The sequence below is a fragment of the Trichosurus vulpecula genome, chromosome X (genome assembly GCF_011100635.1).
Source record: "Trichosurus vulpecula isolate mTriVul1 chromosome X, mTriVul1.pri, whole genome shotgun sequence".
In the NCBI taxonomy this organism is placed as follows: Eukaryota; Metazoa; Chordata; class Mammalia; order Diprotodontia; family Phalangeridae; genus Trichosurus; species Trichosurus vulpecula.
The window spans coordinates 22,396,530-22,423,505 of record NC_050582.1 but is presented as its reverse complement, the minus strand read 5'-3'; the positions used below and the strand labels follow the sequence as shown (position 1 = coordinate 22,423,505).

Below are 26,976 nucleotides of genomic sequence, written 5' to 3'. Positions count from 1 at the left end.
AACCCACGTGGTCTAAGAGCCTCTGCTCTCCCAGACACATAAACTATGCCCTCCCTGCAGTTAGCTGCACCTTGGGCCCCACCTTAGTTGCCAATCCTCACCCACTAAGGTTTTACACCTAATAGGGGTTTGGGCCTGGGGCTTAGCACCTAGTAAGGCTCAATGAATTACTCAAATGGAACAAAAGCCAAACTATTCAAGGGCACTTGTTGAACTAAGTGCTAAGGGGCCCATTTTTGGCTACCAACACACTCCCCCTGAGATTACCTCCAATTTACCCTGTATATATCTTGTAATATACATTGTTTGCACGTTGCCTCTCCCATTAGAGCATGAGCTGCTTCAGGGCAGGGATTTTTTTTTTTTGGGCCTCTTTAGGGCTTGGCATAGTACTTGACACAGAGTAAGAATTAAATGAAATTAAATTAATTCTCTTCACTTAATTTGACTTGTGGTGCCAAAGAAATGGAAACTAAGAGGGATAGCCACCAATTGGAGAATGGCTGAATAAATCTTGGTATATGAATGTGTAATGGAATATTATTGTGTCATAGGAAATTATAAGTCAACAATTTCTGAGAAGACTGCGAAGATTTGTTTGAACTGATGCAAAGTAAAATGAACAGAACCAAGATGACGATTTTGATTATAACAACAGTGTTAAAACAAACAAACAAATTCAAGAGACTTAAGAACTTTGATTGAAGCAGGGACTAGAGGCTGATGGGAAGCATGCCACTGAGCTGAAGACTCAGATGGGATAGACTCAATGTGCAAAAGAGAGACTAACAATTTTGGACATGACTGATCTGAGAATTTGCTTTCATTTGTGTATTTCTTAAAAGAGTTTTGCTTTGCTTTGTCCTCCAGTGGGGGAGTGGACTGCCCTGTGACACCCCCACCCCCATGCCCAGGGTTTTGGCCCAGGTAATGGGATTCAAACCGAGCAGGGTTCCCACCTCGAGCGGTTCTTTAAGCAGGGGGTGAGCTTTTTGAAGCTAGCCCTTTGTGCTATCATCTGGGGAGGAGGGTAGCACTTTAATGTTAAGTACCCACTTTTGGGATTTTTCTTCTCTCCCTGGAGGAGAACTCAGGACATTTCTGCAGCTCTCGCGCTGTTCTCCGAGATCCCCGAGGTGGCTCTGCTGGTTTTTTTTTTTTTTTAAGCAATTTAGAAAATATGCAAACGTGCCAGCGCCTTCCTGGCCCGGGACTGCTGCGTGGCCGGGGCAAGTCCGAGGGGCGGTGGAGGGGGCGGGACTTGCGGCAGGCCCCGCCCCTGCCCTCCCCATGGGGCTGGGCCGGCGCGGCACGGGGCCTTTACTCTGTCCCAGCAGTGCCTGCAGCCGGATCGTCCCGCTCCTCCTCCTCCTCCTCCTCCTCCTCCTCATTCTCCTCCTCCTCTCCGCCACCGTCGCCGCCGCCGCCCCAGGACTCAGCTGAGCCTCCCCAAAAGCCGCAGCCGCCGCCGCCCTCAGGATGGTGATCCGCGTGTACATCGCGTCCTCCTCCGGCTCCACCGCGGTAAGCGGGGGTCCGGCCGAGGGTTTGCTCGCTGGCCCCGTCCGATGGCCCAAGTTGTCCGACACCCTCGCTCTCCGCCCCCGGTCCCTTTGCCCCGCTCGTTCGCATCCCCCGGGGCGCGCCTGGGTACCACGGTTCATCTGGGAAGGGAAAGCAGCGCAAAAGTTAACTGCTCAGTGGACACGCGGGCACATGGGGCTTAGGCTGAGGGGACGTCCCAGAGGGGGAAACTGAGGCACATCGTGATTGGAGGGGGGCATTCCATCGAGGCCTCTCGAGATACGCGGGATTCCTGGAGGGAGGGTGACACATTTGGGATGAATGTGGAGGACAGGGAGGCTTCACTTGGGGAGGCCTGACAGCAGCAGCTCAAATGGGGAGGTGGGCTGGGCCTCTAGGCGGATGATGCCAAGTTGGATTCCTTGAAGTGGCTGAGGGCCCCAGCTTTGCTCCGCTGCGGTTTGCCTCCCTTTGTCGCTTCCCCTGATCTTTTTCTTTCCATAGGTTCCAATTCCTCTCACGCCCAAGCACGGAGAAGTGCCAAAGAAAGAAATAAGTGGCATATTCTTTCTATAGGGGCCTGAAGAAGAGGCTGCCTTTACCGCTCTTTCTTTTTAATTTCTAAAAACCACTTTTAAGTAGTTGGGGGCGGGGGGAGAGGAGAGATATTCGAGATTCGATAACCTGGGGCGGAGTCTGAGTGTGTGTTTGTGATAAATGGAAGTGCCTCCCTCCCTCTTCCCCATATCCCTAGAGAAAGGCCGACTGTAGGGAGAGCAGATGTCTGGGACTTAGAGGAAGTGGGTAGGGCCCTTGGGAGTAGGGGCTCCTTTTCTCAGGCTTTTAGAGCAGCAGCCAAAGGGCTTGGGGGTGGGCCCAGAGGTTCTGAGCAATCCTAGGGCTGGGAGGTGGAAGAGTTCCATTCCATCCTTTTGAGCTGGTAGCCCTGATGAAGGGCAGGGGACTTGTTTAGAGCAGGCTATATAGGCATCTCTGGAAGGACCGTGCTTGAGAATCACATTCATAGGGACTCTTTCTTTTTGTCTTTGGCTTCTTCGCACCTAACACCATGCTTGGCACACAGGAGGCCCTTGTAGCCAAAGGATAAAACCAGGTCTGCTTTATGCCTTAGGAGAATAGGATCATAAATGGAGAGTGGGAAGAGACCTTGGAGGTCATGTAGTCCAGCCTCCTTAGTTTACAGAGAATGAAAGTGAGGCCAAAAGAGGCAAGGTGACTAGTCCAAGGCCATTGGGATAAGTAGCTCTGCTTCGACAGCCAGTGCTCCTACTTCTGTTCTGCAGTCTGACCTCCAAATAAAGGACTAGGCCACAGTAGCTTTAGGAGCATTTCCTTTTCCTGAATATTTTATGTTTTGGTAGCATGGGAGGTAGGGTGGGGGAAGAAGGTAGAATCTGATAAGAGTTGTACAGCTGGGTGGTACAGTGGATAGAGTGACAGGCCTGGAGTCTGGAAAACCTAACTTCAAATCCAGCCTCAGACACTTCCTAGTTGTGTGACCCTGACCAAGTCATTTCACCCTGTTTGCCTCAGTTTCTTCATCTGTAAAATGAGCTGGGGAAGGAAATGGCAAACTACTCCAGTATCTTTGCCAAGAAAACCCCAAGTGTGGTCATACAGTCAGACTCGAGTGAAAAACGAGCAAATCTAATAGAGACAGCACAGCTTCCAAAACCCATTTTGTTAGGCTAAGCCAAGACAATGGCAGTCACAGTGACACTGACAGCTGACTGTTTTGTGGGAGGAGGCACTCAATTTGGCCATGGCCTACTTCCTCCCACTCCCCACCCCAACACACACATAGACAAGTAGAATCAAGGTGAGGAAGTGCCTTTGAACTGGGCCTAGTTTGAGTAAAAGTGACTGTACCCGCATCCCATTAGGCCCACAAGGGTGCCCACAAGGCTCCTCACAGATGGTAGTACAATACTGCTTCTGCTTGCCTTGTTTTCTGTTGTTGGATCATTAAAAAAAAAACCCAACCCTCTCTGCTCCCTTGGTTAGTAACTCTGGAGACTTAAGCAAAGACCTCTCTTCACATCCTTTTTTTCTCTTTGGCACCAGGAGTTTGTATTCTCTGGGCTGGAGCTCCTGATCCAATGTCCGTTTTGTTCCAATCCCTCCACTGATCGATGGCCACCCCCACTCCAATTGCACTCAGCTTCTGCTGCTGCAGAACCCCTAACTAGTCATTGAGGCTTCCTGGAGTCCTGCATAAAGTTAATGGTTTGAGGGACCCAGGCAATATATAATAGTTCTTTAGGTGCTAAAGAAATGAAAGTTTTTATAATGAGATTTAGGTCATTTTTTTACATGTTGAGGTGCCTGTTGTAATGAATGTAAATACTGTACAGGTGAACCTTAAAAAAAGAATCTGCTTTATGAGAATCAGAATTCCCTAAACACCAATTGGTTCATTTTAATTCAATTCAGTAAACATTTATTAAGCACCTTCTATCTTCCGAGCACTGAGCTAAGTGTTAGGGATACAAAAAGAACATTACCACCCTCAAGGAACTTACAGTCTCATGGGGAGACAACAAACAATATATATGAAGCAAGCTATCTACAGAATTAATAGGAAATAATTAACAGAGGGAAGCACTGGAATTAAGAGGACTTGGAGAAGGCTTCCTGTAGAAGGATGGATTTCATTTGGGATTTAAAGGAAGCCAAGGACGTCAATAGTCAGAGCAGAGGAGGGAGAAAGTTCCAGGAATGGGGACAGCCAGAGAAAATAAAATCTGGGGACTGAGAGTTGTCTTGTTGGAGGCCAGTGTCACTGAATCTCAGATGTGTTGGTGGTAAGGTGTAAGAAGACTGGAAAGGTAGGAGGGGCTGCGTTAGAAGGGGCTTTGAATGCCAAACAGAATTTTGCATTTGTTTCTGGAGGCAATAGGGAGCCCCTGAATGGGGTGACTTGATCAGATTACAAAAGGATTCCTCAGTTTACTATCGGATTTGTCCCAGGGGGCCTTTAAGTACAAAGCTCTCCTGTTTTTATTTAAAATAGGATTTGATTTATAAGAACTTCTCTTGGGTTCAGCTTTGCTGGAACATGCCTGTTGTATGAAGTGAGGCTTAGCTGTTGGGGCCCAAGCTGGGATGATTTGAAGCTTCTTTGTAAACACTGCTCTAGTGCTTTGAGATTGCTTCACTATAACCCTGTGGGGTAAGTAATGGAAGGATGATTGCTCCATTTCACAGATGAGGAAACTGAAACTCAGATAGGGAAAGTGACTTGTCCTAGGCCTCCCAGAAGCCTGCAAATATCAGATTGGTTTCGAGGCTTCTAGATGTAGAGCTGGAGGGGCCCTCAGAGCTTTATAGCTGAGGACACAAACTGAGGGCCAGAGGGCCAGCGTGGGAAAGTGATTAACCCAAGGCCCCATAAGGCTGGGATTCAAACCCAAGTCCTCTGACTCATTCTCTTTCCTCACTTTGCTGCTGGTCACTGGCCATTTTCTGACTTTTCAGGTCATAGAAATGACAATTTGAACTGGCAAGATAAATCTTATTTATTTCGCCTTTCTTCCCTGGCCAACCTGTCCCATACACCCCTGTTATTTAAAAAAAAAATAAGAAAAGTTCTCAAGTTTATCCTTGATGCTCACACCCTCTTTAAAGGGGCTGTGTGATGTCGTAGGAAAAACGACTTTGTTAGCAGTCAGAAGATCCAATTCTATCACTTGGTGTCCTTATATCACAAATGAGAATGATATAACATGGCCCTGCTGAGCTCCCAATCTCCTTGCAGTTAACAAGTTTGAAGCACCTACTGTTCTCCAGGCCACAGTGCCAAGTGCTGGTGATAAGAATGAAACAATCCCTGCTTACCAGGAGCTGGCGTCCAAATTGGAGAGACAGGAAGGACATATACAATGTGTATAGCCCAAATACAAAGTTACTAAGTACAAGAATATACAAAGTAGTTAACAACAAGTCATCCAGTTTAAGAGAGAAGGCCATTTTTCTTTCTCTGGGTGTGGATAGCATTTTCCATCATGAGTCTTTTGGAATTATCTTGGATCATTGTATTGCTCAGAAGAGCTAAGTCCATCATAGTTGGTCATCACACAGCGTTGCTGTTACTGTGCACAATGTTCTCCTGGTTCTACTCACTTCACTCAGCATCAGTTCACGTAAGTCTTTCCAAGTTTTTCTGTAATCCACCTGCCCATCATTTCTTATAGCATGGTATTCCATTACATTCATATACCACAAGTTCTTCAGCCATTCCCCAATTGATGGGCATCCCCTCAATTTACAATTCTTTGCTACCACATAAGGAGCTGCTATAAATATTTTTGTATATGTGTGTCTTTTCTCCCTTTTGATGATCTCTTTGGGATACAGACTTAAGTGGCATTACTTGATCAAAAGATATGCACAGTTTAATTGCCCTTTGGGCACAGTTTGAAATTGCTCTCCAGAGTGGTTAGATATGCACAGTTTAATTGCCCTTTGGGCACAGTTTGAAATTCCTCTCCAGAGTGGTTAGATCAGTTCACAATTCCACCAACAATGCATCGGTGTCCCAATTTTCCCCATGTATTTTCCAGTATTTATCTTTTTCTTTTTCTGTCATATTAGCTGATCTGATAAGATTAACAAGCATTTATTAAGCATTTACTATGTGCCAGACATTGGGGATACAAAGAAAGCCCCCCCCAAAAAAATTCCAAAGCCCAAAGCCAGACCCTGTCCTCAAGAAGCTTGCATTCTCTTTGAGGTAGGAAAAAAGAAGTAATTTACCCAGAATCCCTCAGCTAGTATGTGCCAGACCCCAGGCTCCAAACCAGATCCTTTGACTCAAACCCGGAGTGCTTTTCACTTTACTGAGTTGCAGGCAATAACTCCGGTGTCACTGTTATGAAAGCCTGGCCAACCCCAGACTTAGGAGCCAAGAAGTCTCCTAATTTTAATGCTTGAGTCCGTTTTAGGCTGTCAGAGTTAGAGAGGGAATATTCAATTGCTTCTTCCAATCTAAGGAAGATACCAACAAAATATCCATTATGAGAGAAAGAGCAGCTCCTCTTTAGGCCTGATGTAGTCTGTCTGTGAGAGTGAAGCTGGGGAATAGGAAGGACAGACCCTCTTGAGTTTGGGGACAGGATAGGATCCTTAAGGCCTGTTTCTGGCTTTATTAAATGTTTGAAGCATTGTAGGTGCTTAAACCATGTGGCAGCCATTCACATGCAAGTAAAAATACATTTCAAAGCCAAATACTCTGTTGTCTTTGCATTATCCAGAAGATGCTTTATTATTATAATTATTATCGTATTTGAGGAATCAGTGACAATTATTTCTCCTTTGCTGGTGTGGCCAGTTAAGAGTTAACTCACCTAATTCATTTTACTCATCTATTCCCAGTACACAGAGAACAACAGTAATTCACAATGTGTCCTGCTGATGAGAGCTATATGCTCACACTCAAAAAAGAACTTTGATATTTTAAATAGAATAATTTCCCAAGGATACCATTGTTAACACGCATCTGTAGATAATAATTTCCTTGCACCTAAGGAATGCTCCATAAATAGTCATTAATGTTGATATGTTGGATTGTAAAGTAGAATAAAGTTTTATAATACTTTAAGCATTTCTATGCTTTATTCTCTCAAGTCAGTTTTGAAGTATCTTCATGGTGGAGGTTTTCTAGGGTCAGCTCCAATCTCCTGAGCTGTCTGAGTTGTGCGGTTGGTTGTGAAAGTCTGGCGTTGCTAGTCAGATATCCCAGGAAATATGCCCCCTGCAGCTGGTAGGGTGGAATGAATGACCAAGGCCTGCCCATGCCAGAGCTGCCATCTGAGTTGAATACATGCCAGCTGATGGCAGAAAGGTAAAGTTTTGTTTCTTGTGACTTACTGCCAGAAGAAAAGGAAAAACCTTTGACTCTCCTGCCAGTCTGAGATGTGGACTTGTTTCCACTTGAGACTGGAAGGATGGCTTAGGACCGAACCCAGAGTTTGGTAATCACGGACTCCCACTGAATCTTGGAAACAGATAGTGTTGGGAGAAGGTGCTCCCTGATGATTTCAACAGGTGGCAATGCAGAGAAGCAACAGACTCGGCAGAAGAGAGACCCAAAGTCTTGATGGTTTCATCTATTACTAACTCAAAAGGCAGTATATGGATTTTTATATGACCATTAAAAAAAGATACTTTATGTAAGGTATTAAAACCAGAAGCATTTGGAATGAAGTGAAATTGCAACACATTGCAAGCTTTTGGTTAGGACACTGAACCCAGAGAATGAAGGATCTATTGGCTGTGTGATTTGGGTCTTAACCTTTCCATGCCTCAGTTTCTTGATCTGAAAAGTAAGATTAATATCTGCTACTTATCAGCCTCACATGAAAAAAAAAGGAGTGTTAGAAAATGTGTAAAATGCTTAAGAGTTTCATGGGAAGAAATGTGCTTTAAGAAGTTTTGTTTCACCATAAGAAGCAAGAGGAATTAAGGGACCAAAAAGTGTAATGTTGAGTCTCGGATTGTGAAGGCCTCAAGGACCTCTGATGTGATTGGTATGGGCACTCACTCCCTCCACTGGTTCTGATTATACCCCATGCATGCCTCAATAGATGGTGTTCTGGAATTGCTGTGGCCTCCCCAAAAAATCACCTGGGGGCCAGCCCTCTGGGAATGAGACTCTCTGTGTTTTCTTACTTAGGCAGGTCATAGGATCTGATATGTAGAGCTGGAAGGGACCTTGGAGTATACCTGGCCCAAGCCTCTCATTTTATAGATAAGGAAATTGAAGCCCACAGAGGTTATGTGACTTGGTCATGCCTTAGATCTGTGCTGGCTGTGTGACCTTGGGAAAGCCACAGCCTCTCTCAGCCTCAGTTTCCATCTCTGTAAAATGCCCCATGTTAAGCAGGTATTAAGTGGCAGAGCTAGGATTTGAAGAACCCAGGTCCTGTGACTTCAAATCAAGCACTCTTTCCACTGTGCTGTCTTTGGTTGCCAGACAATGTGGCCAAGTCTAGACTGGAAGTCTTTCTACCTCACTGGCATCTGCCAGAGTTTGTGTACCAGTGACCCACCCTTGGAGAGCACAGGGCTGCATTCAGTGCTCCAGTGAGGTGTTGAAGTGGGACTTTGGGGAGGATGAATTCAGAAACTTCGAATACCTTGCCTTGTGAATTGGCTGGATTTGGGGCTTTGTAGGAAGAGGCCTCCGCAGTCAGTGTGAAGACTTTCAGGCGCTTTTTATGCAGAGGGAAAGAAATCTCAGAAATTACCATTGAATCCCTGAAATGCTGTTCGTGAGTATAGGAAGAGTGATGTGGAAGGTTGGCCGGAGGATAAGAGAAGAGCCTTTGCAGTTGTGGAATGGCTGGAGAGGGAGCCTGACGCAAGCAGAATAAGGTTCCATCTGCCCCAGATGTTGAAGTTCTGACTGCTCTTTGGGGAGAGGCAAGATTGGAATGGGACTTAGCAGTTTTCCAATACCAGGCAATTCCAACTGGAAGTAATTATCAGTGGGATCAAGCCAGCTGACTTTCCTGGGATAGTAGCTCAGAAGGCCTCAGTGATGGGGAGTGTCTATTGGTCATATGCTTGTCTCCTCTCAGGAACTGAGTGATCAATGGATGCTTTGGTTTATGGGGGAGGGGGTTGGATTGAGTCATAGGATTTCAGATGGAGAGCTGGTAGGAATCTCAAAGGCCTGCTGGTCCACAGATATGAGGAGACTTGCCCACATGATCCTGCCTCAGCTCCTTGCTTGTTGTTTAATGTCTCTCAGCCTCAGTTTCTATAAAATGGGAATAATAATGATAGCACCTCCCGCACAGGGCTGTCACGATGCTCAAACATGTGTAAAGTGATTTACAGACCTCAAAGCTCTCATAAATGCTGGCTATGATGACTGTTTCCTTCCAGCTGTGACATGTTATGTTTCCTAGGACTTGGTTCAGCATTTACTGAAGCCCAAGCTTGTGCAAGAGGCTAGTAGGGGTGGGGACCCTGTGGCCTTCGTCCTCGGGTGCGGCCTTTTGACTGAGTCTAAGTTTTACAGTTTTGAGTTTGAGTCCAAGTTTTACTTTGATTAAGGGGATTTCTTCTGTGAAGTATGCATTCAGTCAAAGGGCTGCACTTGAGGACCTAGAGGGGCTTTCTTCTGTGAGGTTTGGATTCAGTCAAGGGGCTACACTTGAGGACCTAGAGGGCCACAAGTAGCCTCAAGGCCACAGGTTCCCCACCCTGGGCTAGATGCTTGGAGTACAAGGACAAAACCAGATCAGTCCTTGCCCTCAAGGAGTTTACATGCTACTGGGAGTGGGGAAATTGGAGGTCTCCCAAGTATAATACAAGGTCCTCTGAGAAGGGAGAAGGTACCAGCAACCAGAAGGATCAAAAGGGACTTTCCTGAAAAAGTGCAGCTGGGTGTCGAAGTGGATAGAGCTCTGGGCCTGGAGTCAGGAAGACTTGAATTCAAATCTAACCTCAGATGCTTACTACTTGTGTGTTCCTGGCCAAGTCACCTGACCTCTTACCTGCCTCAGTTTCCTCATCTGTAAAATGGGGATCATAATAGCCCCTGGCTCCTAGGGTTGTTGTGTGAATCAAATTAGATAATATTTCTAAATCACTTAGCACAGTGCCCAGCACAGAGTAGCACTTAATAAATGCTTGTCCTCCCCCTCCCCCTGCCCCTAAGTGTACTCTGAGTTGATTCTTAAAGGAAGACAGACAAGGGCTTTTATGTCCTAATTTTTTATTCATACTTAGGGGTACACAATTAGCCTTCTTGGGACATTACAAATTCTTCCCCTACTTGGCTTTTATTTAAAGGGACAGTCTTCTCCCCCCCCTTTTAAAGGTGACTTTGGCCAAAATAGATGTCTCTTTTTGTGCTCCATATAGAGCTCTCCATTTAGTGTTGAATAATTTTGACACCAATTACCTGTTAATTAATTCCAAAAAGCAGAAGCCAAAAATGGCAAATGGTAGGTCATGAGAAATTTCTGTTTCTTTTTAACAGTTCTTCATATTTAAAAAAATAGTTTGAGAGATGGTCTGGCCAAAAGTTGCCTTGAGTCACAACATTGAGATTGGCAGGAATTCCTGAGGTTAGGTGGCCCGGGTGGCCTAGAATCAAAGTGGAAACTGCAATTATCTGATGACCCTGGGCAATGCAAGCAGGAGAACAAGGGATTCCAGAAAAAGGTAGCCTTGGGTGAAGGGCTGGTGTGAGGTCACAGACTAGTGCAGCTGAAGGGGATCTAGGGACCTTCAAGGTCATCTAGCTTACCTCCGCCCTCTCTCATTTCACATAGGAAGGAATTGAGGCCCAGGGAGGGGGAGGCATTTGCCTAAGGTCACCCATGCAGTGAGTAGAAGAGCTGTCATACATTGGAGAAGCAGATAACGTGAAAAGAAATGGGAAAGTTGGGAGGAACGATTATTTGGAGGAGAAAGACAAGCTTGGTTTGGACATGTTACATTGGAGGTGCCAGGAAGATGACCAGGTGGAAATGTCAAGATGGGGAAATGGAGAGTATGAAGGACATCTGGCTTGGCCAGAAGTGGGGGCTGAAGCCATGAGAGTAAATGATCATGTTAAGGAAGACTCCAGAGAGAGAAGTGAAAGGAGTTAAAAGATAAATCCTTAGGAGTGCTTATACTTCAGGAGGAGGAAAAGAAACTGGAAAAGACTGGGTCAGAGAAGTTGGAGGAGAAAACGGGCACTAGGTGGTGCCTAGAAGCCAAGGGGAGAGGGAATTTTGAGAAGTGTGACCTTGAGAAAGTCATTTAACCTTTCTCAACCTTGGTTTTCTTACCCCTCAAATGTCCAATGTTATCTGAACCCAGGTCCTCTCACTCCAAATCTAGCACTCTCTGCACTGGGCTGCCCTTGGATTGTCAAGAGTGTCAAAGGCTGCTGGGAGGTCTACTTCTCTAGGGCCCAGTGTTGAGGAGGTCCTTAGTAGAGGCTCCTTGAATTTGTTACAAAAGACATTGAGTTGGAAAATTCAGAGCCCCTCAGGAAACTAAGGATATTTCTCAAAATAGTCAAAAATCACCAAATTCTTAGGCCTTGGCCTAAGAACCCCTCTTGCAGAGTGTCTGCTTGCTGGCCAGGTAGTTAAGACAGAGTAATTAAACTGGTAAGTCCCAGGAACTTAACACTGGCCTGAATCAATAACCCAGGAAGATGACAGAGGATCTCACAGACAAGTTATGGGTAAAACAGATGCATTGTCTCTGCTGCACGTATCTGACAGAATTCAAGCTGAGACCTGTTGGATGGGTCATAAATGTTCTGAACAGAAATCATTTTAACCATATGAAAGCATAATTACTCTTGTCTTCTTTTAAACCTAGTTTTAATCAATTGAAAGTAATTGAGAACTCCTGGAATGTTAATCCAAGTGTTTTTTTAAATAATGGGGTTGGGGAATGGGGAATGAAAAAGGGGGAGAAAGTGACTTTCCTCAAGGCTTTTTAAAAATTTCACCTTAACCAATATTTATTAAATGCCTGCCTATTGTGTAAGGCAATAAATAAGATTTCTTTGGGTGTTGGTGGTTGGGGGTGGTAGAATGCACAGAGTCTCTATTTCCAGATGCAGGGGTGGGGGATCTCAGGGAGACTCCAGGCACTAACATGGAAGTATTCAAAGTACTGTGGGTTGGTGGGAAATTAGACCCTCTGGATGTCAGCACCTAAAGCCTTGCTTGCCACACCCTAGTTCCAGCCTGGCTACTAGCTGCACACCCTGTGCTGGAGGAAGGTGCAAAATTGAGATAAGTTAAGCCTTAGGACCTGCCTTCAGGGAACTTATCATCTAGTTATTTACAGGGCTTCTTAACCTTTTTCCACTCATGACCCCTTCAGCACTTCTTAAACTGTGAGTCCGGACCCCACATGGGGGGAAGCACTGAGCAGGGGAGGAGACGCTAACACGGATAACTATAATAGATGATCATTGCAGGAATGACAAGAGGATGGGTGGGAAGAGGTCATGATTGAGAAGGGGAAGACTCTTGGTTTGACTTGGGATTTTGGGAACTCAGTGTTGAGGAGGAGGAAGAGTAAGCACTAAAAGACCAAGCTCAATGAAAAGCCAAGGCCTCCAACTAAAGGGCATTCTGAGTGGGTTGAGTTGTTTTCTAGAATATACAGAAAATGGGATTGGTTTCAGTGTAAAAGGGTTTTTGGCGGGGAGGGAGGGGGGAAGGAGGGGGGAGGGGGGGCAGAGCAAGAGGCTAACACTTTTCTGGGGAGGGGCTTGGAATTCACCTCTGAGAGCTTATCCATCTGTGTCTCTGATTCTGTGATTGGGTGATCTCTGAGGTCCCTCTTCACTCTAAAATCCCATGATCCCTTCTGGGTCAGATATGACAATCTAGTACAATCCTGTTGGATGGAACAGTTTTCTTGGATGGCTTAGTTGCACCTTGGCTGAAAGTTAAGGCCTGTCAGAAGCTGCGTTCTCTCTTTCAGGCCACCAGATCATAGACTCTTAGAACTGCACAGAGCCATAGAATCTATCCAGGCCAGTTCTGTGCTCCGAGAGGCAATTTGTACAGCAGACAGAGTGCTAATCTTGGAGTCTAGAAAGAGCCATGTTCGAATTCTGGCCCCTATTTTTATTAATTGTGTGACTCTGGGTGAGTCATTTTACCTTATGAAGCCTCAGTTTCCTCATCTGCAAAGTGGAGATGGTAATACTTGTAGTACTTCTGAGGTCTCAGGGTTGTTTTGAGGAAAGCGCTTTGAAAATCTCAAAAGAAAAGCTAGAGAAATGTGCATTGTTGCTATCTTCCACATAGGATTGCTGTTGGACTATCCTAGAAAAAATGGTAATTTAGTCCCCGTTAGTGGAATCCCCAGAGGAGGAAATGCCCAGCCTTCCTTGGCAGTATGGCCCAGTGTGACTTTGTGTTGGCCTGTACTCTGGGCCTAATTTTGTGACCATCTGGCTGATCAGTGAAGGATATTTTTACCTCCTTTTGTTTGCTGGGGAAAGAGATCAAATTCTTGAAACTCTGAAAGCCAAGGAAGTGCTGTGTTGTGCAATACTGGAGATAGAATCGGAATTCAGGAGCTGGAAGGGATCTCTGAGATGGAGGCCAAGCAATACATTTTACAGCCAAGGAAACTGAGGATCAGAGAGGTGGCAGACTTGCCTGAAGCTGTGTAGCTAGCTTGTTAGAGGGGGGGAAACAGAGCCCCACACCTTTGACCTGCTGATACTCACTGTGAATTATTAAGCGCCCAGGAGGCAGCATAGTATGGTGGAAGCTGCACTGAATCAGAGTCAGAGGACCCAGCATGGCTACTTCCTGCCAGTGTGACTTTGAGCAAGTCATTTTACCTCTGAGCCTCAAGCAGATGAGGAGCTTGGGCTGGGTGGCCTCTAGGCTCCCTTCCAACTCTTGAGTCTGGAAGTCTCTGATCTTACATGGAAACGTCCATCACTGTGCTAGAGAACACCCAGAAGGATGGTTGGCTGGGCCCCTTCCCAGGGGAGCTTGCCTTCCTGTGGAAAAGGAGCTTTAGAACGTGTTTTTTCTCTTTGTCTGTTAAAGAACCATTATTGGGCAGTGGGGAAGTGAAGGCCAAGCCCCAGCCTTGGAGTCAGGACAGACTTACTTGCAAATTCTGCCTCCAACAGCTACGGACTGTGTGGTGGTAGGAAAACGTTCTGTGTTTCTGAACCTCTGTTTCCTCATCTGCAAAATGGAAACAGGCATAGCATTTGCCTCAAAAAGAATTCTTGGGAAGAAAGTGCAGCCTACACTTTCAGACATTCTACAAGTAGGAATTGTTATTGGTCACGGCTATGGAAAAGCTATGAAATTATATCACAAGAAACTAGGGTCTAGTCTTGGGTCTATTCACGTTAATTCGCATGTATTGGTTAGGAGTTTTCAGTTACTGATTACAAATTCATTTAAGAATCAATGTTTCTTTAAATTGTTTTTTTCTATCTCAGTAATTTCCTAAAAACTCAGGATTGGGTATTTGTTATTTAAGGCCATTGGTTGCTGCTTCATTTTGCCAGGGAAGTGAACTTGGGTTCTGGAAGGCTTTACCAGCGGAGACCAAGCTCTGTCTGGGCCTATCAAGGCTTCATAAGCAGGTTCCCTGGGGGACTAGGGGTCTGTCCGTCCAGGACCAGCCTAGCAAGTTCGTTGAGGTTCATCACTAAAAGATTACCCACCATGGTATGATAATTTCTTTTTCTTTCTTTCTTTCTTTCTTTCTTTCTTTCTTTCTTTCTTTCTTTCTTTCTTTCTTTCTTTCTTTCTTTCCCTCTCTCTCTCTCTCTCTTCCTTCCTTCCTTCCCCTTCCCTTCCCTTCCCTTCCCTTCCTTTCCTTTTCTTTTCCTTTCCTTTCTTTTCCTTTCTTTCCTTTCCTTTTCTTTCCTTTCCTTTCCTTTCCTTTCCTTTCCTTTCCTTTCCTTTCCTTTCCTTTCCTTTCCTTTCCTTTCCTTTCCTTCACTCCTTTCCTTTCCTTTCCTTTCCTTTCCTTTCCTTTCCTTTCCTTTCCTTTCCTTTCCTTTCCTTTTCCTTTCCTTTTCCTTGCCTTTCCTTGCCTTTCCTTGCCTTTCCTTGCCTTTCCTTGCCTTTCCTTGCCTTTCCTTGCCTTTCCTTGCCTTTCCTTGCCTTGCCTTTCCTTGCCTTTCCTTGCCTTGCCTTTCCTTGCCTTTCCTTTCCTTTCCTTTCCTTTCCTTTCCTTTCCTTTCCTTTCCTTTCCTTTCCTTTCCTTTCCTTTCCTTTCCTTTCCTTTCCTTGCCTTTCCTTTCCTTGCCTTTCCTTTCCTTGCTCCTTTCCTTTCCTTGCCTTTTCCTTGCCTTTCCTTGCCTTTCCTTGCCTTTCCTTGCCTTTCCTTGCCTTTCCTTGCCTTTCCTTGCCTTTCCTTTCCTTTCCTTTCCTTTCCTGTCCTTTCCTTTCCTTTCCTTTCCTTTCCTTTCCTTTCCTTTCCTTTCCTTTCCTTTCCTTTCCTTTCCTTTCCTTTCCTTTTCCCCTTTCCTTTCCTTTCCTTTTCCCCTTTCCTTTCCTTTCCTTTCCTTTCCTTTCCTTTCCTTTCCTTTCCTTTCCTTTCCTTTCCTCCCTCTCTCCCTCTCTCCCTTCCTTTCTTTTCCTTTCCCTCCCTACCTCCCTTCCTTCATTCCTTCCCTCCCTCTTTCCTTCCTTTTGTGGAGGGAGTGCCCATAAGGGCAAAATCCTTGATGTTGTGATTGATCCAATGAGGGAGGTGGACATTGTAAGATCACAGAATCATAGATTTTGAGCCAGAAGGAACGTTATTAGTCAGTGAAGCCAACCCCCTTGTCTTAGACATCATGGAGTCTTAGGATCATACATTTAGAACCAGAAGAGACCTCAGAGGCCATCTTGTATAGCCCTCTCATTTTACAGATGAGAAAACTAAGGCCCATTGGCTTGTTTGAAGTCACACAGATAGTAAGCAGAAGAAGTGTGATTTGAACTCAAGTATCTGGACTCCAAATCCAGCAGTCTTTGTAGTGTACCAGAAATTAAAGGCCAGAGCAGGGAAGGGAGTGTTACTCATGGTAGGTGAGTGGCGGGGCCGAGATTTGAACCCAGGTCCTCTGACTCCAAAATCGAATGTTCTTTCTGCTATATCTCAGAAAGTCAGACTTAGTAAAATCAGAGGACTTAGAGCTAAAAGGGTCCCACGAGATCATTTAAAGTTGAGGAAATAGACATAGACAAGTAAATTGTCTAGCTGGGCCCACAGTGATGCTGCCATTAGAACCTAGCATCCTTTCTACTCCAGTCGATCTGTGATCTCCTCGATTTGGATCTCCCTCCAGTGATACCCCCCCCCCCCCCCCCCCCCCCCGCCACTGTGGAGGTCCTTCTAGGTTTTGTCCTCAGCCCTCTCTCTCCCAGGGATTTAATCATTTTTATGCAGATGACTCCCAGAGCTAGAGACGGGCTTAGTCTCTCTCCTGAGTGCCAGTCTTCCATTACAGACTGCAGATCTGGCATTCATACTGTATTTCTGGTAGGTATCTCAAACTCAACAGAACTCATTATCCCCATCTCCTCCCCCTGGACCCACTTCTCTTCCAAATGTCCCGATCCCCATCCTTCTAGCCACCCGGGTTCCTAACCTCATCCCAGTTGTTCAACCTTAGCCAAAATGCTAGGGCCCTTCCTCTCCATCCCTATGGCTCCCTCCCACGTTCAGGCCCTCATCGGTTGCCTGGACAGTAGCCTGCTGGTTTGTCTCCTTGCTTCAAGCCTCTCCAGTCTTCAACCCATCCTCAGCATGGCTGCCAAAGTGATTTAACCAAAGCCCAGGTCTGACCATGTCACAGCGACTCACTAAATCCTAGTGAGTCCCTGTGACCTCTAGGGTCAGATAGCAACTGCTCTGTTTGTCCTCCCTTTCCAGTCTCGTTACACAGACCTCCCTTCCCATGCACTACACTGACCAAATTGGCCTTTTTTACTCTTCTTCATATATAACACTTCATCTGTGGTTGGGTGTCCCCCAATCCTGGGTCTGGAATGCATTTGCTTCTCCCTGCCAAGTGTTGGAATCTCTCATTCCCTCCAAGGCCCAGCTCAAGCATCACTTTCTGCATGATATCTTTCCTGATCCCTAAAGACACTGGTGCTCCCCCCCCCATTACCTTATGAAGCCTACTAGTACGTATTACTTTGTATTTTTTCTAGATTCACTTTGCATATAACTACATACGTGCACCTTGCCTCCCCTGCTTAGCTAAACTCCTAGAGAACTGGGACCATTTCACCTCTGTCTTTGTGACCCCAGCCCTAGCACTGTGCCTGGCACATTGTACACACTTAGTAAATTTCTGTCGATTGATTGTAGTTCACAAGTCATTCCCACCTAGCTGTCCTGTGCCCCTCTTGTCCTGGTCCTTCTATATGTTCACCATAGATGGTCCACTCACTGTAACTGGAGGCCATCTTCACTTTCTCTCACATCCCAAGGATGTTGATGGAGCACTCAAGCTGCCCTACCCACCATCCCTTGCCATTCCGACCATGCCATCCTCTCGTCCTACCCAATGACTCTTTACAACAGCTCTTCCCGAGTTCTTCCTTAGTTGTAGATGGCAGCCTGCTTACACCTACCATGTCCCCCTCCATTCCCCACCCCTACCATGGAATATTTATTGAAATATTATTTTTTTGGGATTATTGTATCCCGATGTTTCAACCATCCAGCAATATGGGTGAATATCGAGTATTGTTATTAAAATGAAGGACCTTTGTTTCCAGAAGAAGCTTGGGTTTGAGATTTGTGCTACATTGAAAAAAACTGGGCAGCCTCCAGGGTCAAACCAATTTTTTTCTCTCTCTCTCACAATTATGAAGCCTGCTGTTTTAGAATTCATAAAGGCAGGAAGGCTTAATGCTGCCTAACTGTAATTCATTTCTAATCCTTCTTTGCCTTCAGTATATTAGTCTGGAATAGAGTTCCTTACTGGGGAGTAAAGGACTCTATGGTAATCAGTTTACCACCCGGCCTTCTTTTCTTCCTCTCTAAACTGAGGATAATCACTTTATCCCTACCTCCCAAGAATGTTGGAGATTAAAGAAAAGAGTGATTAGAAGCAAGTACTTTGAGTTCCTTAAAAGAAAGGTATTTTTGAAAATGAGGAATCTAATCACATAAGCCTTACCTGTGGCCTAGAACTGCTGGAGATCAGCATTTGGGGTTTATCTGGATGGGGTTCAATCTTGGAATAACTGTGGCTTGGGCCCCCACTCAGGGTTTCCCCTGGAACCTTTGGAATTCGTTTTCCACAACAAAAGGAAAAGAGCCTCTGGCTTAGGCTGACAAAGTGCAGAATAGAGGATTTTATTGTGCCTGATGGAAAACATCTTGGACTTATAACCAAGCTCAGAAACAGACCAACTCCTCTTCCCCCTCCTGTGGGCCTCCACTTTCCTCTGGGACTTATCCTCCAGACTTCTAATATTGCTCTGGGTGGGACCCCTGTCTACGGGACTTCCCAGAATCTCTTCCCCCAAAAGATCATACATAGGATGATTGCTTGAGAGCTGTAAGGATCTCACACTGTGTAGTCAAAGTCCCTCATTTTATGCATGAGGAAACTGAGGCCTGGGCAGATGAAGGGATTTGTCCAAGGCAGCACAAGAAGAAAATGTCAGGGCTGGACTTTAATCTCAGGTTGTCCTCTTTCTGCTGAGAGGCTTTCCCTGGCTTGTAGGCCTTTCCAGCCAACTGGAAGACTCTAGACTTAGGGTACCTCTCTGGGTAGGTAGCCCTTAATAGCCCTCTACCCCAGCAGGAGAAAAGCACTGGGTCTCCCTGGCCCTATACAACCCTTCGGACTTAGAGCACTCCCCAGAACTGGAGGTAAAGATTTTGTGGTTGTTGCGTCACCTCCCGCCCAGGTCCCTCCCCAGTCCATATGGCTCACAGAAGAGTGAGGCACAGGTTTGTCCTCCTTGTGGCTCAGTGCTTCATTATTCCTCAGCCCCAAGTCTAGTGGTCCCTGACTTGAAGCATGGCCTTGGTTGGTCTAGTAAGTCTCTTGCTGATTGATTTCATTCCTGTAGCTTCTAACTTGGCCTAGGAACTCTTTGCGGTCCCATCACTACCACCCCTGGGGCTTCAGAGTTCTCTGCAAGATCTCCTGTAGGGCCTGTCTGACCTTTCCACAGTCGTTTTACTTCCCTTTTCAAGGTTAAGGTGGGATGGGGGGGGGTGACATAAACATTTATTAAGCTGCCTACTAAGTGCCAGTAGTTGGCACTTAGTAGGCAGCTTAATAAATGCTCTTATTAGTAAAGAGAATTTTAAATTTTTATACCTTGACATACCATTTTTATCTGTGACGTTAAAAAAAATGGGACTCCCACATTCATAGGATATGTGCCAGGCATTGTGTTAATTACTTTACAAATATTAGCTCATTTGATCCTCACAACACCCCTGGGAGGTAAATGTTGTTATGATCCCCATTTTACAGTTCTGAAAACTGAGGCACACAGAAGTTAAGTGACTTGCCCGGGATCACACAACTATTTAATGTTTGAGATAAGATTTTAATTCAGGTCTTCCTGACTCCAAGCCCAACCCTCTATCCACTAAGCCACCTGACTAAACAAGACCTTAGACATAATCTAATTGAGGAACAATATTTTACAGGTGAGGAAACTGAGGCCCAGGGAGGCCAAAGGATTTTCTTCAGGTCATCTAGGTAGTGAGTCACGGAGCCATAATTTGAATCCAGATTTTCTCTTTCCAAGTCTCACACACCTTCTACTGTGCCACGTGGCTGTCCTTATTTGTTCAAGCTGTTGGCTGAAAGTAGGACAGCTCGTCCAGCTTTCTTTAAAACCTTTTTAGGTGTGGATCTAATCTTGACAGTACAAAGTGCAGTTTTCATCAAACTCTTAGCTCCTTGTTTTGTTTGGAAGGGCTACCAGTGGTACAGTAGGGAGGCCCACCCATTATCCCTTTTCTATTCAAAGGAGCCATTATCCTAAGGGGGAATGGTGAGTGGGCTGCCTGCTCTCCATTTTTTGTCCTGTTGGAAGTATGCACAATAATTTACAGTTGGCTGAATGTGGCATTTAAGAACACAGTTCATGCCCTGAAGCATTTCAGTTTGAAATCTGAATTTTTGGAAAGGAAAAAAAAAACTGGAGGAAAGCTGGCTCGCACCTCTAGCTACTGCAGATAAGCTGCCTGTGACATTTTCTTTTCCCAAAGTAAGATTTCATCTGGAGAGGCTCCTTGGGGGAGGTCTGATTAGCCACTTCCTCAAGAGGAGGCAGTTCAGTGTGATGGAAAGAGCTCTGGATGGGAGGTCTGAGGACATGGATTGGAGGCCTGGTTGTGCCGCTACTGAGCCAGACCTTGGCCACCTTGTAGCTTCTTCTGGGGCTTCAGTTCCCCAGTGGCTAAAGTGAGGGAATGGGGCATTGTGATGTGGAAGCTCGGATCAAGGATACCTGCGATCGCCTGCTATTTTGTACATTTGCATCTGGAAAGTGAGATGAATGAAAAAGCATTTATTAAGCACTTACTGTATAATATGCTAAATGCTGGGGATACAAATAGAAAAGCTAGACCAGGGGCAGGGAACCTGTGGTCTTAAGGATATATGTGACCATCTAGATCCTTAAGTGTGGCCTTTTTACTGAATCCAAATTTTACTTGCCTGAAGGCCACAGGTTTCCTCCTGTGGGAAGACAGTGGTACTCTGGACAAGAAGAGAGAAGTTAGGAATTGGGGGAGGGGCTCAAGAGAAAAGGTCATGAGGTCAGTTTTGGACATGGTGAGTTTAAGACACTTACAGGACATCCCATTTGAAATGTCTAATAGGCTAATGTCAATGTGAGACCAAAGGTTAGGTCTGGATAAATTGTTCTGAGAGTCATCTGAATAGAGATGATCATTAATCCATGGGAGCTGATAGGATTACCAGGGGATGGAGAAGAGAAGAGGGCCCAGGACAGAGCCTTGGGGGACACCCACAGTTCTTGGGTATGGTGGGGATGAAGATCTAGCAAAGGAGACCAAGAAGGAACAGACAAGGAGGAAGAGAATCAGGAGAGTGGGACCAAGACAAGCTACAGAGAAAGGAGACCTAGGAGAAGAGGGGAGTGCTGGTGTCAGAGGTTTTAACCACATCGTGCATGCTGCTTCCTGTAGAGGTGCGTGATGGGTAAGTGAGAACAAATGTGCTATAGTGGAAACTGCTGGATTTGGGGTCCAAGAACCTGGGTTCAAATCCTAGCCCCACCATCTCTGTGACCTTAGGCAAGTCACTTCCCTTCTCTGGGTTCCACTTTCCTTCCATATAAAATGAGGGGGTTGAGCTAGATGACCTCTCAAGTCTGTCCTACTATGATCTCCTTATTTGAATTTCTTCGTCTGCTGGTCCAAAGCACTCGGCTCTTTCAGACAAATCCCAGCACGACCCATGGGCTCTTCCCCAAACCTTAGGTGGCAAAACCGAGTTAATGACAGAGAGAGAGAGAGAGAGAGAGAGAGAATTTTCTATTTGGAGGATTCTGTGACCTGAACTTGGTCTTTCTGCTCTTTTCTTCAACCCCACCTTTTGCCCCAGTGGCCCACTGTTGGTGGCCCAACAGTCCTTGGTCCACGCCCTACTGTCTCCATAAGCTTATTCTTCCCTCTAGGCCTGGCTTTCCCTTCAGCTTTGTGCTGGAGGAGCCCAGATGAAACTCCTGGAGAAACCATTACCCGGGGAGTGATGAAAGGAGCCTTGTTGCTACTCCCTGCCAGAGACAGCTGCTTTAAGGCTGGCTCAAGCTCAGGCCTCTCTTTGGAAGAGCCGTGATCAGATAATGGGCTGCTGGATGATAATGTAAAGCTTTCTGTAAACTGTCTCTCACATAAAAACTCCCTATTTACAGATGGTGAGGAAGTGCTAGATTGGGTCTACACTTTTCCTCCCAAAAACCTTTTAGGCCTGATAAAAAAAATGTGCTGTGTCGTTCCTCGCTGCGCCCCCCCCCCCCCTTCCGCAACACCAAAACAACAAACATTTCTTGAAGAAGGTTTTGTAAAATTCTGACTGGGAGAAAGTTCTCCTCTCTGTAGCCTTGAAGGGTTTAAGCAAATACTTCCCATAATAGGCCTGGGATTGCAGCTGGAACATTTATCCTGCTCCTTATTTTTCAGATGAGAAAACTGAGGTTGAGAAAGGAAAAAAATGACTTGCCAAGGTCACACACAGCAAATAAGTGGGAGGAGCCTCGAGTGGAAGCCAGGTCTGTTGGCGTACAGCCCAGGGCTCTCCTCTGTACCAAGCTGCTTCTCTCAAAATGCTGCTTCTTCGAGGGCTCTACCCAAGTGGCCTCCTATGGAGTGGGTTGTAAGTGATGACCTACATGCAGAAACAACAATGCTGTTTTGGCCTATTCTTTTCTCTATGTCTGGTCCCCTGAAAATCAACTAGATTCAGCCCATGGCACTTTGGAGAATTCCCTGTGAAAACAAAAGAGGTTGTTGTTTTTTTAATCCTTTCATTTTTGCTCCTATGATAGTCCTTTTTTCCTAAATGGAGTTTCTGTCAATGGTGTTAGTCTGGAAGAGTAGGGCATGGCTGAGAAGCCTACATTTACTTAGTAAGGCTTTTACTGCCTGGTACTTTGCTGATATCCTAAAGGGTTGAGTGAGACTTCTTTTCCTTTCCTGGGAGAAAAATCAAGCTCCTTCTCATATGATGCAGGAGTCTTCCAGATAAGATCCATGAAAAATCAACAACCTTTTTAGGGAAGTGTAACTTGGGAATTTTAGTGGCACCCTCATTTCAATGTTAACTGACATTTTCCTAGGCTCTGGCCCCAGACCTCAGAGAGCAGACAGTGTCACTTGGCACAGCTCCTCTTTGCTCCTTAAGGAAAATATGCTGTTCCCCAGAACCTTTGCCTAATCCAGAGGATGAGGCTTCTTTCCATGGGCTGCCTGTGGTTTAGAGATTAGAATGCAAACCATTTCACTTGGACAGGTTTCCATGAAAGCAGGAATGGAACAGGAGGGTTGTTTATCATGCCTTGATTTCTGAGGCATGCCAGAGGAGACCAGACTAGACAGCTAGAGGAAACGAGGCCTGAAGTTGATCAGATGGACTCAAATAGGTCAAAAGGACAGCCTTATTTATGGGTGGCCCTTCCTAAGTGGAGGATGCCACAGTCCTGTCTAAGTAGATGTGCTGATAGAGAACATCAGATAACTTGTCAGTGGACCAATGAGCTGTTCTGTGTCTTGTTTTGCACATCAAGTCTGGGTTCATGGTCAGGAAGCTTTGAAGCATTCAGTCTGAAAGAGTTCCTCTCCTTTCATCTCTTGGATAAATCAAAGACACTTTGAAGTAGGTAAAAAATGAGGTCTCATCAGTCTGCAGGCTGGGACAGAACTTTAGTAGGCCTAATTGTGTACTAATGAAATAATTGCCTCTTACAAATTACCCTTTTGGAAATCATGACTTCTATCGGTAGTACTTAATTTGCTCACCACAAAACCTTTTGTTATCAAGCATACAGATGGCATGGAGCATACACTCTGATTCGAAACAATATGGTAGGATGTTTTCTGAAATTGAAAATGAATGCTCAGCAATCTTTAGTTCTAAAATCTTACAAGCCACCAATCAGTCAGAACTTGTTTTCAGAAATAGTGAAATGGCAGCTGGATGGACTTTTCTCTAGTATTGTACTCTTACTAATTCTGCTATAGGGGAAGCTAGGTGGAGCAGTGGATAGAGCGCTGGACCCGAAGTCAGGAAGACTCCTCTTCCTGAGTTCAAATGTGGCCTCAGATACGTCTTAGCTGTGTGACCCTGGGCAAGTCACCTAACCTTCTTTGCCTCAGTTTCTACATCTGTAAAATGAGCTAGAGAAGATATTGGCAAACCACTCCAGTATCTTTGCCAAGGAAACCCCAAATGGGGTCATGGAGAGTCAGACACAACTAAAAAAAACTCAGTAACAATTCTGCTATGGGGGTGATGGGGGGGGGCAAAGATAAAACCTGGGCCCCGGGATTGGGCAGAATCTGCTGCTTTACAATGGAGTTAAGTTTTACTTACTCTTTTTCTCCTGTGACCTCTGGGGTAGACCTCTCCCCATCTGGGTTCCCATTCGTTTTTTTCTAAGAAGTTTATTTTCATTTATTTTCATTAATTCGCTGCATCTTCCTTCGTCCTCGAAGTTTGGCTTCCTCTTGAATGCCAAATTAGGGCACCTAGTTATAGCACCCTAATCTTTGTCTTTTCCCTGTCCCTCTCTTCTCTCTCCTCTCCTCCTTTTGTTTCTCTCTCTCTCTCTCTCTCTCTCTCTCTCTCCCTCTCCCTCCCTCCCTCCCCCTCGTCTCCTGTCCCTCTCCCCTCCTTTCTCTTCTTTCTCTCTCCTCTCTGTCCGTCTGTCTCTCCCTCATTGTCTGTCTCTCTCTCCCTCTTTCCCCTTTCTTCTCTCCTCTCCTTAACTTTGGGTTTCAGCAGAAAAGACAGCCCTCATCCTTGCCCAGGTTAGCCCTCCCCTTACATGTGACCTTCCCTGCTGGCCTTCTCCAGCACCTTGTTTCCTTCTAGCACCTTCACTGATCCTCTAGCCTTTGCCTATAAACATGTACAAATCTCCTGTATCTCAGAAACACAAAAACCAAACTTTTGACCCCGCCAACCCTTCTGGCTACCATCTATTTGTTCACATTTCTCTCATTATCAAGCTTTTCAGACGTGTAGTCTCCACTTCTGAAGAAATGGAGGCATCTGCTCCCTGAGCTCCTTGCAGTCTGGTTTCTGTCTCTCCTACTAGAGTCAAGAGCTAACTTGAGCAGTACTACCTTGTAGGGTAGTTGTCTATTTGGAGTCAGGGGAGAAGCAGGTTAAATTCCGCCTCCGACCCTGAGTGGCTGACCATGCACGGGCAGGTGGTTTCATTTCTCCAGGCCCCAATTCCTCATCTTTAAAGTGAAGCTAATAATCCCCATAAGTACCCGCCTCCCAAGGAAGTCCGAGCAGATAATTGTGCAACTTGAAAGGTCAGTTCTCAAATTTGCTTTAAGGTGATTTATGTAAAGTGGTTCATAAACCTTAAGCCACATGGAAAGGTCAGTTATTACTATTACTACTCAGAGATCACCACTGAGGTGAGTTGCTAAAGCCAGTGGCCTTTTTCCAGTCTTTATTCTTCTCCACATCTGTGAGCACGGCTCCTTCCTGGTGTCTCCTGCTGATTTTTAAATTGTCTTTTCGTGATCGCTACCCTTTCTCATTTCTCCAGTACTTTGAAGCTTACCAAGTACTGTTCCTCACCACTGCAATTCAGGCAGTTCAGTATGTGCTTGGTCTTCCCATGACCAGACAGTCATGGGCTTCTTGAGAGCAAGCACTTGGGGGCTTTGACTTTCTTTAGTTGTGCCCCAGGCCTTGTGCGTAGGAGGAATTTGATTAAATATCTGTCCCATATCAGTATCCTGGCAACAAAAGGGTAGTATATTAGTAGAAGAAGCAAAATTAATCTAGAAATATTTGGTAGGTTTTGAGAGGATGGTAATAGACTCTTAGAACTGGGAAATGCCAGAGGGGTTATCTCATCTAGTTTCTTCCCTGGCCCCCCCCCCCTCCCCGCACCCAGGCAAGAATTTCTTCCACAGCAGCCCTGACATCTGGTTGACATCTGCTCAGATATGTGCAGTGACATGAAGAAAGCAGCCCTGCATGTTGTTAGGGCACAGTCCATAGAGTCTGGCGTCAGGAAGACCTGAATTCAAATCCAGCCCCAGGCACTTGCTGTGTGACCCTGGGCCAATCATTGAATCTCTGTTTGCCTCAGTTTCTTCATCTCTAAAATGGGGCTAATAATAGCTCCTATCTTGTAGGGTTGATGTGAGGCCCAAATGAAATAATAACTGTAAACCTTGGCACAGAGCCAGGCACGTAGTAAGCCCTATATAAATGTTAGCTATTATTATACAACTCTGGGTGGGGGAAAGTTTTTCTTCATGCTGAACTGAAATCTGCCTCTTTATAATGTGAATCCATTGGTTCTAATTCTACATTGGAGGTCATGACAAACCCTCAGATACTTGGAAGCGGGGCAGCTAGGTGGCCCAGGGAGTAGAGCACTGGCCATGGAGTCAGGAGGACCAGAGTTCAAATCCCACCATAGACACGTGACACTTACTAGCTGTGTGACCCTGGGCAAGTCACTTAACCCTGATTACCTCAAGAACAAACAAACGAATACTTGGAAGCAAACTACCATGTGTCCCCTTTTTAGGTTTTTCCAGACTAAACCTCAATTACTCTTTCGTGTGTGTACAACATATGACATCACACGAGTGGTTTCTATCGAGGGATACTTAGCAGTCAGCTGTATAATCCAGGTGAAGTATTTCTTTATGCTATATAGACTGACCTTATGCAGCATTACTTAGTGAATGGGGTATCTGAAGCAGGAGCTAGAATTCATTGGTATCATCAAGAAAGCACCACAATCAATTGTGATTCTCTATGAAAATAGAAATTTCGGGTGCCCCAAAAGGCAACGGAAGGATACATGGTGCCCCCATGGTACCTGGTACTCAAATAACTCCAGTGGCTCTGTGTTCTCATTGAGGCAGTATTCCCGCCGAGGATACAGATCCCAGCCTATCCTGTTTGACTCTGGTCTGTTATCTTCCACAAGTTTCCCACAGGGGATCTGCCAAATACTCTAGGGCCCTATTGTATGAAGATTAAGAGAACTAGAGGAATGCCTCAAAACATACGCTGTGGCCACCAGCATGGGAGTGATGTGACCGGGAGAGGAGGAAGGAGTGAGCACCCAGGCAGGTGGGCCCACAGCTCTGTGTTAGGCACATGGTTCACATGCTGGTGCCCACTTACAGGAGCCAGTGATTTCTTCAGAAGAGGGAGACAGATTTCAGAGATTATCACTCACCACAGAGGATGTG

General features: G+C 45.6%; 1 protein-coding gene across 1 annotated transcript in view; it reads left to right on the top strand.

Annotated features, from left to right (window-relative positions):
* Window positions 1-1,281: 1,281 nt before the first annotated feature.
* SH3BGRL (SH3 domain binding glutamate rich protein like) overlaps window positions 1,282-26,976 on the top strand; it is an 85,032-nt gene continuing 59,337 nt past the window's right edge. Inside the window, exon 1 of the mRNA XM_036740088.1 lies at window positions 1,282-1,524. Within this exon, the coding sequence (XP_036595983.1) occupies window positions 1,480-1,524 (45 nt within the window). The 5' untranslated portion in view covers window positions 1,282-1,479. The remainder of the gene's footprint in view (window positions 1,525-26,976) is intronic.